The sequence below is a fragment of the Lissotriton helveticus genome, chromosome 4_1 (genome assembly GCF_964261635.1).
Source record: "Lissotriton helveticus chromosome 4_1, aLisHel1.1, whole genome shotgun sequence".
NCBI lineage: Eukaryota > Metazoa > Chordata > Amphibia > Caudata > Salamandridae > Lissotriton > Lissotriton helveticus.
This window is the reverse complement of record NC_136063.1, coordinates 673,070,745-673,082,146: the sequence shown is the minus strand read 5'-3', so window position 1 is coordinate 673,082,146 and position 11,402 is coordinate 673,070,745. Positions and strand designations below refer to the sequence as shown.

At 40.5% G+C, this 11,402-nt stretch overlaps 1 protein-coding gene across 1 annotated transcript in view; it reads left to right on the top strand.

The window, feature by feature from the left end:
• The first annotated feature begins 5,513 nt into the window (after positions 1 to 5,513).
• The window catches only part of LOC144827291 (aquaporin-4-like), a 233,422-nt gene continuing 227,533 nt past the window's right edge, over positions 5,514 to 11,402 (top strand). The window contains exon 1 of the mRNA XM_078685662.1: positions 5,514 to 5,900. Coding sequence (XP_078541788.1) covers positions 5,520 to 5,900 — 381 coding nt within the window. The 5' untranslated portion in view covers positions 5,514 to 5,519. The remainder of the gene's footprint in view (positions 5,901 to 11,402) is intronic.

Here is an 11,402-nt window from a genome sequence, read left to right as displayed (position 1 = left end):
TGCCCCATATGTCTTTTTAAAAAAAAATTGTATGACTCTGGACTGAGTCCTGAGTCCTAAGATGGCTGTCACCAATTTCTAGTTGAGCTGGTAGCAGCCAATCAGATCTCAGTTTGCTAAGGGTCTGTGCAGCTGGCAGATCTCAGAGTGATACATACAATATTTTAAACCTTAATTTCTCCAAAACTACTGAAGGATTTACACTAGAACAGAAAAGGTACTATTTCTGGACCAAGAGCTAGCTAGCTTCTAAATTTGATGTAAATCTGTTCAGCGGATAAGGCTGTAGGGGTGTTTAAATTTCTATGTAAAAATGATTGGGGAAAGCGTGTTTTGGGACCCCCCTTTTTCTCAGCCCCCGCTTGATGGATCACCCCGAAACTTTCTATATGTAAACAAGTCGAAAGAGTAGCCCTTTTTTGTAAAGTTACTTATGTCTTACCAGGCCAAAGTTATTAGCAACACAAAAAATGCATTTTCTATGGAAACACGATCCAAACTATATACATATAGATATGTTTATTATTAAATAAAAAACTAAGTATAATAATAATTATCATTTTAAAAAGTGGCATTAACAGTTACATTTTGTTTTTAAAAATTCTAAATTGATTACATATTTAACTTTTAACCAAGTTTACTAAATATTAAATAAAAATGTTAGTGAAGCTAAGTTTACTAATTATTATTATTTATAATTCAATTTACTATATATATTTTTTAAATACACATTTCATTTGAGGAATTATTGTGCTCTGAAATTATACTTTATTATTAGAATAACTCAAATGACTTCACATTTAAATTAGCTTTTATTTTTAAAAGAAATAATAAACTTTGTCATATGTCATACGTCTGAACATAAAATGCAGCCATAAAGATACTTTAATAACTTTAAATGTATAACTACGACCATAGGATGCTACCCCATCTCATTTAAGGAGATTTAAATTAGCACTTGCGCGCTCTCAGATGCTCGCAGGTGTAACTCTCACTTTTTTGATGATCACCATTTCTGAGTGGAAACCTATAGTTAGGTGTAGTCTTATGTTTCAGTCTCTCATCTGATGGATCTTATTAGGTTTGAGACACAAAGGGAGTTAGCAATAATAAAATAATTCAACATTCCTGAAGCCCTTTCGGCCCCATTATAAGGACAAGGAAACAGAAATTGAAGTTAAGTAGTTTTATTGCCAATTAATAATCAGACCACTTTATGTGCATAGCAGGATAATATTAACAAGATACAGAATTATAGCTGGCAAGCTGAAATATAGCAATAGGTTCAGTCTGAGTACAATAAGATATGAAATAATCACAGCCAAAGCAATACAAAAACTGAGAAATAGTAATAGGAGTTATTAAAGAAACTCAAAAACGTATTCATGGTTGGGAGAGGGAATCAGAGTCATCTAATCAAGGCTCTAAGTTTAGGATTAGAATGGTTCGTAGAATGGGGTCTCAAGGAAATTCAGAAATGTAGAAAGGTTTCAGCATAGTAAAGACTCTAGTAGATGTCTTCCAGAAATGAATAACTGTTTAGCATGAAGCTTCACACTTGCAAGAATAAAGGAAGCAGAGAGGTCCGTACCCCTCCAAGTCTAAGGGAATCTGCTCTAACTTCCAACATAAAGAAAACTAATTAAGACAAACAGAAACTTCTGCAACAATCATATCTCTTCCTACACCACCAGGAAACATTCATTTCACTCCTTGTGTTGTGCATTTTCCCCATTAATAGACTTTCCCAATCCACAGAACTTGGAAAATTACTGCAGCCTTGAACATTCTCCGTTCTTGATATGCGATTAATAGGAGGCTTCATCTGCTCATTAGGTCTTCAAGTTTCTTGCCAAGATGTATGCTTTAGTGATTGATAGTAAAGCCTGAGAAGAGACAACAATACTCCTTTTCTCTAGCCAATGAAACCTTGAGAAGGCACCTGCATAAGAGAGAACACACTAACCAAGCAGAGTGCATATGAGAATTAAGGCCTTTAGTCAGGCTAATTTTAATTAAACCTTTAAACATGCACTTCAAACACATGGTTATACTTGTACGCTTCTACTTATGTTTGCATCTGTTCTTGAGTTACATAAGCACATGATTACACTTTCAAATATGATATATCTTCATGTTAAACTGAACATTAGCGCACACATTTATAAAACTATTAACGTGTGTGAACATTTAAATGCATTAATGAAATGTATTTACTGTAGAAACAAAAGTATGGCAAACAGTAAATAAAGTGTCACACAAAGGTAAATAAGGGCATTTCTGCGACATGTAAGGGTGGAGGCTAAATTTCACTACTCCATAGTAAATATTCATGCGTACATTTACCTCTGATAGCCAGACCTCATGTCCCTCAACTGTGGAAAATAGCCCTTTTTGCCACCAAAGGTGATCGGTGATAAGGAAGTAATGCATTTGGGTCACAAGCACTTGAAAGATCGATGAAGCTGGTGACCATGGAATTTAGCGCTGTCAGAAATAAAAAACGTGCTATGAATGTAAACTTTGCTTTCTTTACACCACAAAGGTTTATTAATGTGCCTAGGGGTAGCAACATATAGGAGTGGTGCGAAATTGTGTAATGTTTCCAACTCCACACATAATGTCTTGCATTGAGTCTTCACAATTACCCTATAATTCACAGTAGAATTACCTGTTTTATACTTGTATTATTATCACTTACGGAAGTCATAAAAAAACCCAGCTCAAAATATTCATACCCATACCATTTCAATGGCAAGCTGTGAACATTTCTAGCGCAGCATCTGCAAAACACAATCAGTTTCGGAGATAAATTAAGACGTTTTTTCCTGCTCTAACTGGAGCTCGCGTGACTGCCAATTATGTACTCAGAATAAGATTAGAGAACAACGAAAATGCCCCAAAATCTGTGTTTATGCAACACGACTCTCTCTTAAAAAAGAAACACTCATGATGCAAGAAGCAACCTCAACTTCAACTGCTGAGCGAAAAGACGATTGATCACAAACACCTAATTTGGGACTCTCCAGAGCTTCATGCATTCCGGTGAAAGCTCTCGTGCATCCTTAATATGGATATTCAAGTGCTGGAGGGTGTACATGCATATGCACCATCTTTAGGCTTGGGCAGGCAAGTTTTCTTCTTAACATCTTGTAATGTGGCCAGGGCAATTTTTTGAATAATTATGAATTTAACGTATTTACCAGATAATCCATCATATGCTGCATAATCTGCCGATCTAGCTAGAAACACATATTGTGTTACAAACAGTTCAAATGTTACTAAAGACGCAGTGACACCTGTTCGAGCGCAGTCGAAGGCCCTTAGCAATATGCAGAGGTTGACTGGTCACCTTTCTGTAGCTATTTTTGTGTGTTAAAGTGGTACTTATAAGGTGCAACCAGTGCCCAGGCAGTATTAACAAGTTTAAAAAAATGACAAAATAATTAATGCTATCACAAGATGTGCGCGTATCAAGAGGGAGAGAGAGGACTAGAAAGCTAGTCTGAGTCCCCGTGGTTTATATGTGTTATCAAAAGAGACTAGCTTAAATATGACCAATATTGTTAGGACTCTGATTAGATTTGTCATGGGCACCTCGTTGGTGAGTTCATGAAGCCCTCATCCACCAACCTGGTTGGTGGCATGCTTCATCATCGGGCCCACCCAGTGACACCTAATGTGTCCCGGGTGTGCTGCGACGCCTGATTACAGCAGAGCTGGTATTTTACTGAGAGTGCAGTGTGAGGTGTAAAATGAAGTATGAGTTAAAACGGCTTGGCGAGGGACCCAGTACCCGAGGGTAAATTACATTTTAATAACTGGGCCCCCGTCAGCGGTTAAAATAAGGCTTGGGGATGTTTAAGGGAGGCGAGTTACTACCTCCTACATCCATCAGTTGGTCGACATGTTTCAGCCAGTGCCTTAAACTAAATCTGGCTTTCCTCAGGACCTTTTTAAAATAGAGTGTAGTGCAGGTTAAAAAGGAGTGTAATCCAGGCTATGTGTTACACTCACTAAGGTGTTTCTCTAAGTGTGAGAGGGGGGATTCCCTTCTCATATATGGGCTTAGATTTTGCAGCCAATGCTTCCAGGAGTGAAGCGGTAAGGGGTACGAGGACGGTGCAACAGGTACAAGGCAGGCTCTGACCAGAAAAGCTGGTCAACCCCTTACCGCTTCACTCCTGGAAGCATTGGCTGCAAAATCTAAGCCCATATATGAGAAGGGAATCCCCCCTCTCACACTTAGAGAAACAACTTAGTGAGTGTAACACATAGCCTGGATTACACTCCTTTTTAACCTGCACTACACTCTATTTTTAAAAAGGTCCTGAGGAAAGCCAGATTTAGTTTAAGGCACTGGCTGAAACATGTCGACCAACTGATGGGTGTCACTGGGTGGGCCCGATGATGAAGCATGCCACCAACCAGGTTGGTGGGTGAGGGCTTCATGAACTCACCAACGAGGTGCCCATGACATATCTAATTAGAGTCCTAACAATATTGGTCATATTTAAGCTAGTCTCTTTTGATAACACATCACAAGATGTGCAGCATTATGCTTCAAAATATGGCTTTTCTTGCCACATAATTTACTCAACCTTCCGCATAATTTGGCCCTACTTCAGAATTACAGTGCCCTGAATATGGCATAGTTGATTACAGCTCGTGGCTGGAAGAAGTTTGCTTCAATCATGGTTAATACTTCCCTGCAAGAGATGACATATGCTAAGGTAACCTCCACTGTAATGGTACTTATGACCCCGGGACCCTGAGAAAAACTGTGGCAGTGTGAGCTTGCCTAGTTAAGTTCAAAATGATGGTTATGGTTGGATTAAAATATTGTGGCTGTAAAGACATATTAATAAGTATATAGATTGTTTCACTCTACATCTCTGTATCCGGATGATTTTTTTTTTGCCTAGGTATGTATAAGTGAAGTTAATTATAGGAAACCTGTACTTCCATTTATATACTGTATACCTTGTTTATTTTTGTTATTCGATATTTTTGCTACAATATTTTTGTAGCATATTTAAAATTCGATATTCCGGTACCATACCTCTGGGGATGCTCAGTGATTTCACCCTTTGTCCGAGTTTTAGAGCTCGACTGGTTCACATGAAGTGGTGGGTAAAACATTTCAGCCTTTTATTCTCAATTCAAGAGCTACCGCCATCTTATTACACGAGCACAAAAAATTACATAAACAGGTTGTGTATAGTTATTCAGAATTTTCAGTTTGACTGCATGTTTTCATCTTTTTAATTTTTTTGCTCTCTGAAGAAATATTCTGCTTGATAGTTAAAACGTATTTTACCAAAGTAGCGAGGAAAGTTACAGTGATATTCATTGTAAAGGTTTTAAAACAATGTGTAATTTACAGAAACGTAAATAAAATATGGTTGTGCAATGAAATAGCTTTTGTTATATTTCAACAGAACTTGCTGATATAAACATTAATGCAGGGTTTATTGTTCTTTTAGTGTGGCTGCTCTTCCCATAACTGTGATTGAATCATGGTGGCATTTAAAGGAGTCTGGACTCAACGTTTTTGGAAAGCTGTATCTGCAGAATTTTTGGCTACGTTTATTTTCGTCCTTCTCAGCCTTGGCTCCACAATCAACTGGGGTGGAAAGAGTGGTACTCAACCTGTCGATCTTGTGCTAATCTCACTCGGCTTTGGACTTGGCATTGCAACCTTGGTGCAATGTTTTGGGCATATCAGTGGGGGACACATTAACCCTGCTGTGACTATTGCTATGACTTGCACAAGAAGAATCAGCCTCTCCAAGTCAATTTTCTATATTATTGCGCAGTGCCTCGGAGCCATTTTGGGGGCTGGGCTGCTCTATCTTCTCACACCTACCGATGTGCTTGGAGAATTGGGAGTTACTATGGTAACCTTTTAATGTATTTTATTTAAACATTCCTAATCAAACATTTTAATGAAGGTTAACGAAGTTCTAGGCAGTGTTTTACAATGTACTGCTCATGCTTTTCACTATACTAATTCATCACTAATCCTTTAGGGGTTCCGGATTAGCGTTCTAGTCGCCGAAAAAGTGCGTCAACACCCCATCAGGGGTAGCAAGCGCTATATAAATGCAAACCTTTTATCCTCTTCTATTCCTCCACTATCCCTATCAACCCAAATGACTGACTAACATATCCACCACTCAAATTACTTTCATATTTCACTCTACTAATTCACCACTAATCCTTTATGGGTTCAGGAGTAGCATGCTACTCACCAAAAAATGCTTTGCGCCTCATCAGCAGTAGTAAGTGCTATATAAATGCAATTACAATACAATACATCAATAAGTGCCTGAGGACCCCACCTGAGTACACTGGCTCAAATTAAGCACAGCATGGACAGTAGCAACACAAAGAATAAATAAAGGAAGTGTGGCAGTAGCACGAGGAACATCAGACACTTATATCTTACTCATACCAACGGGTATACCACGGGTAGCAAACACAAAAAAAAGGGTAGGGTGACAGGAGTTTAAAGAGCTGTTGTATGTTTAAGTCTGTTTACGAAGATCATACAAGAGCACAACACACCTGGGAGTAAGAGTCAAAACTCTTATAGAATTATAGAAGTACCATACATTGCCTTGCTCTTGTATGAGGATGAAGCTTTATGTGCATCTTAACAGGAGCCCTCAGGCTCTGTGAATCTCTTTCTCCATCTAAACCCAAGGTTCTCATATACACACCACTACAGTCTACAGTTATGGTTAATTGCATTACTAGTGTTACTTATTTACATTTAATTTAATTCTACTTTTAGGAATGGCATGCTAAAATGAAATGACCGAAACAGACCACAATTAGCATGGAATAATACGCACATTACATTGTATAGACCCCCCTACCCCCCTCTTTCCTACCACTGCTTGTACCCTCTCTTTCTCAATATGTGTTCTTTGGCTAACTAACTTCTGCATTTGTAAAGCTCCGTTCACCCACAGGGGCATCTTGGTATTGAATAATCAATGTTTATTGTTACCCACGTCAATGGTACTCATTTTATTTACCTCAGGAGGATAACAGAATGAGTGGACCCACGAGGATTTGAATCTCAGACCTATAAGGCAAACACAGAACCCTGTAGAAAATGCATTAGTCCACTGAGCCATCAGACGCGGCGTTAGATTGGTTTTACAGCAGGGCATGCTGGTAACTGTAATTCTCCTTGTGTTTGTCACTGGAGGTGCTCTTTTTCTCAGTGCAGAGGTTTTTTTCTGAATATTCCTAAATTCTGTGGTTGCTGATATCTATAGTTCTCGTAATGTGACTCAACCCAAGGAATTCTGGAGAATTATAGTTCTACTGTTCTGTCTTGTTGCAGGGCATGCTGGTATTGATAGCTTGCAGGGTTTTCTTTCAGCGGCTTATGCTCATGTCTGTAGTTCCCTGACTTTTGCTGCATTGAATGCTGAAACTTGTGGTTTTGTTTTACAGCAGAACATGCTCTTAGGTGTATCTAAGTGACTCACTGCATTGAATGCTGGAAGTTGAAGTTTTTGTTGTTGCTTGAGGTCATGCACATAGCTGTAGTGATCGGAGTGACTTGCTGCATTAAATGCTGCATCTTGTAGTTTTTGGGTTGTTAGTCCCACCTTAGTACTGCCACGTCTTCATTTGTAACCTTCCATGAGGACCTTTTACTTCTAGGTATGTCATATTTAGTCTTTAATGAGTTTCTCCTACTGCAGACACCACATACTTTCCCTTAACATTCAGCCCACCATGCACAGTTTCACTTTCCAATCAGCCAGGGACAATGTTGGCTGCTTCTTCTAAATGAAATAGGTCTCGCATTTACAAGAGTTTGAGCTATTGGCATTGTAAATTACAATATCTTTTATTTATGTATTAATTATCAAAACAGATAAATAAAAGTCATTGCTATTTACAATAGGGATCTCCATGCCAGCTAAAATTGCATTAGACAGTATGTTGATATAGGCTTCCCATACTTCCACGTTAGCTAAAAAGAGGTTGTTAGGTATCATATCAGGTCCTGGGGCTGTTGCTACCAAATAAAAGGAAATAGCAGAATTAGGGCCTCATTACAAGTTTGTCAATCCGACCGCCCAAACATCGCAGTCTCTAGTAGACTGCAGCACCAGTGGTCTTCCAACCGCCATATTACAAGTTTACTGTAGTGCCCGCAGTGTGGCTGTAGAGATATTTAATCTTTTCCATATATATCGATGCCTGTGTGAGCATTTCGACTGCATATGTGTTGAATGCACACATATGCATGATACATGTGGAAAAATACCACCTGCCCATTGCTAGAGTCCAGACCATATGTGGGCAGATCAGGCAATAAGTATAAGGTACAAAAGGACTTGTGAAGGGGAGACTTGGAGAAAGGGATCCACGTTGAACTCTGCCTGGAAGGAAAGGGATGCGTACACACATCAAATACTTTGTTTCCCCTGACTTGAAACTGGGAGTCCCACCTCGTAATACAGATGGTGATTGAAATTCTCTGTACCACCCTATGGTAGCTGCTTTTCTGTGACCGCAGATCGCCGTTGTCACAGCAGTGTGCTGGCAGTGTCGGCAGTTCAGCTGCGATCTTTGCAATAGCAATCCGCCCAAGTCGTAATACAGGGGTTGTACCGCCGAGCACGCAGCCGTAGGACTGCAGCAGAGGGTAAAGCAGTTCACGGACCACCAAACTCAAAATAAGACCCTTCATTTTGTCCAACCCCAGAACCAAATATGTGGACGCACTGTTGGTTATGTAGGTCTGCTCAGCAGGCTGCTCTAAACCTATCTCAGCCTGAATGCTATCTTCCCTATAGAGGTTATCGAAATGACGATCCCACTGCTGGAGTTCAACACTAAATGCTACACTCCTGTTAGAACCCTTCTCAAAAACTGCAATGGAGTTCCAAAAGGTTTTGGTATCCTTTGTAGCCAGAGCATCTTGTAGAGAGGCCCATGGAAGTTTTCCCTCTCTCGCTTTGTACTTACAAACTCCTTCCTAAAAAATTGTTGACTCTTCACAAGAGAGTCTCTGTTGCCATTGGCTGCTCTAAGATGAAAATTACGAGCCAGTGCCCTTGCTTGTTCCACGCGAGGTATACATTTGGCAATGGGAAGAATAAATTGCTGAATATGCCAATGGGTATCCTTTGTAGCCAGAGCATCTTGTAGGGAGGCCCATGGAAGTTTTCCCTCTCTCGCTTTGTCCTTACAAACTCCTTCCTATAAAATTGTTGACTCTTCACAAGAGAGTCTCTGTTGCCAGCTTTTGCTACGGAGAGGTGATTGGCTTTGGCTTACCTCCAGGATTTAGTACACCAGGGTGTCCCTGTATTGTCTTGCTTGATAGTCTTCCTCCCAGTGGCTAGAAGACCCTTGATATTATTAAATTACAGGTCATGCTTTTTTCAGAGCATATCGTTATTTTTGCCACATCACTATCAGTGAGTTTCACTGTCACCTTTCTATCCAGCCCCTCAGGATTTCTCTCTGCCCTCTTCCATCTAATTGAGATCCCTTTATTGGAGTAAGTTGCCTCCCCCATGTTCTGATGAGAAAAATGGGCAGGCTTAGGAACCCTACACCCATCAACAAGTAGGGGAGCGCATTGTGGTCACTGTCCTTTCTTTCCAGGACTTCCATATGCCTAATGAATGGCTAAAAATGGCTTGAATCAAGCATTTTGTTTTTCTGCTGGAGTGGCCTACTCGGTTAAAGGTGGGCTGACCCCTCCGGTCGGATGGTCTCTTGCCATTGGCTGCTCTAAGATGAAAATTAAGAGCCAGTGCCCTTGCTTGTTCCACACGAGGTATACATTTGGCATTGGGAAGAATAAATTGCTGAATATGCCAATGGGAGTCTATCTTGGAGGTCAGCTCAGGCACATGCTCTCATAAAAGTTCCACCGTAGTGTTTAAATCTGCAGCTATTATTATATAGGCTTCACTAGGGAGATCAAGTAGTTGGGATCCAACTCAGGCCATTCAGGAAAATACATGTACATTAACTAACATCTGGTTATATGCTTTAAACATGTACAGGGTCCCATCAGGGAAGAATTCGAGAGCAACTGCCAATAGATCTAAAGAGTCTATCTGGATAGGGGTAATTTTGCATTGAGAAGTAACCCTAACTCAAATTAATATAGCCCTAGAGGGTCTCCCCCTTCTTGACTGAACTACATAAAAAAACATGAATAATAATTTCTATGACTAGGATCAGTACTTCAGGTCTCTTGAAAGAGACATCTATCATGAGCCCCTATAAGCTGCACCAAACATCCTCAAGTAGCTTATTTCTAATCCCTGTGACTTCCAAGATAAAATGTTGAACTTGTTCGTGCCTTGCTTGGTGCACACTACTTTAAGTGGAATGGTTGTGCTGTTAAACGGGGAGCTCCACCCGAAGGACCTACACCCATATAGGCCTTGTCCAGGTCTGACACTCTACCATTTCCCCTGTAGCTTCCTATCCCATCATAATGGGAACATACATCTCCCAGTCAGCTGTCACTTATACAGGTTGCTGTGCCAACGTTGGGAATCATGTTTGTAAATGAAGGAGCATGTGAGTGATTGCGCTTCCAATAGCTAATTGTGATGTTGATGTTTGCATTGGAAATTGTCTATAGCCATAAGACCATCCACCTTGGAAAGATAGCTCAGCCTCCAAATGCTACTAACATCACTTAGAATAATAGAATAGCATTGTATTTCTTCCTGGATCCAATGAGTATTTTTGTTTATGAGGCCCTCTTGCTCTTCTCTGAAGTCCCCAGGTAATTTAAGTACCTGGTTGAGGAAGACAACATTGTGACTGATGGACTGCTGGGATCTCAAGTGCATGCCATTAATCATCCTCTCCTGCAATCCTGGGCCGTAATGAGACAGTATGGTCCCCCTAATGTCCAAGAACCACTAACTTTATGGCAAAGTGCTGTGATTCTTCCCTCAGAACTTCTGCCCACCTACCCGAATGAAACGTTCTTGCTTCTCCATCTAATAAATCTCATGCTGGCTCCTAGCTGGGCACTGGATCCCTGGGGTTAAAGTTACTAGGGGATGGGAAGGATGAGTGGGGTTGGATGGCAATCACACGGGCTTGTTAGGCAAATTTCAGGATCTACCAGTAAGGGGGGGCTAGTAACTGGGCCGTCTGGAGCCCTCCTGATCCACTGGCTCTCAGAGACATTCGCCTATCTAAAATCCGGAGCCTCCCTGTTGGAAAGTGTGCCATTGGTAGGGGCAAATGTAGGTCTGCCACTGGCAATAAGGCCACTAACACATGGTAGGGCTCAGCATAGGTCTTAGAACATGATTCCTATGCTCAACCCTTGGTAGCTTGGCTGCGAGCAGACAGGCTTAACTTCAAAGACAGGTATGTAAAGC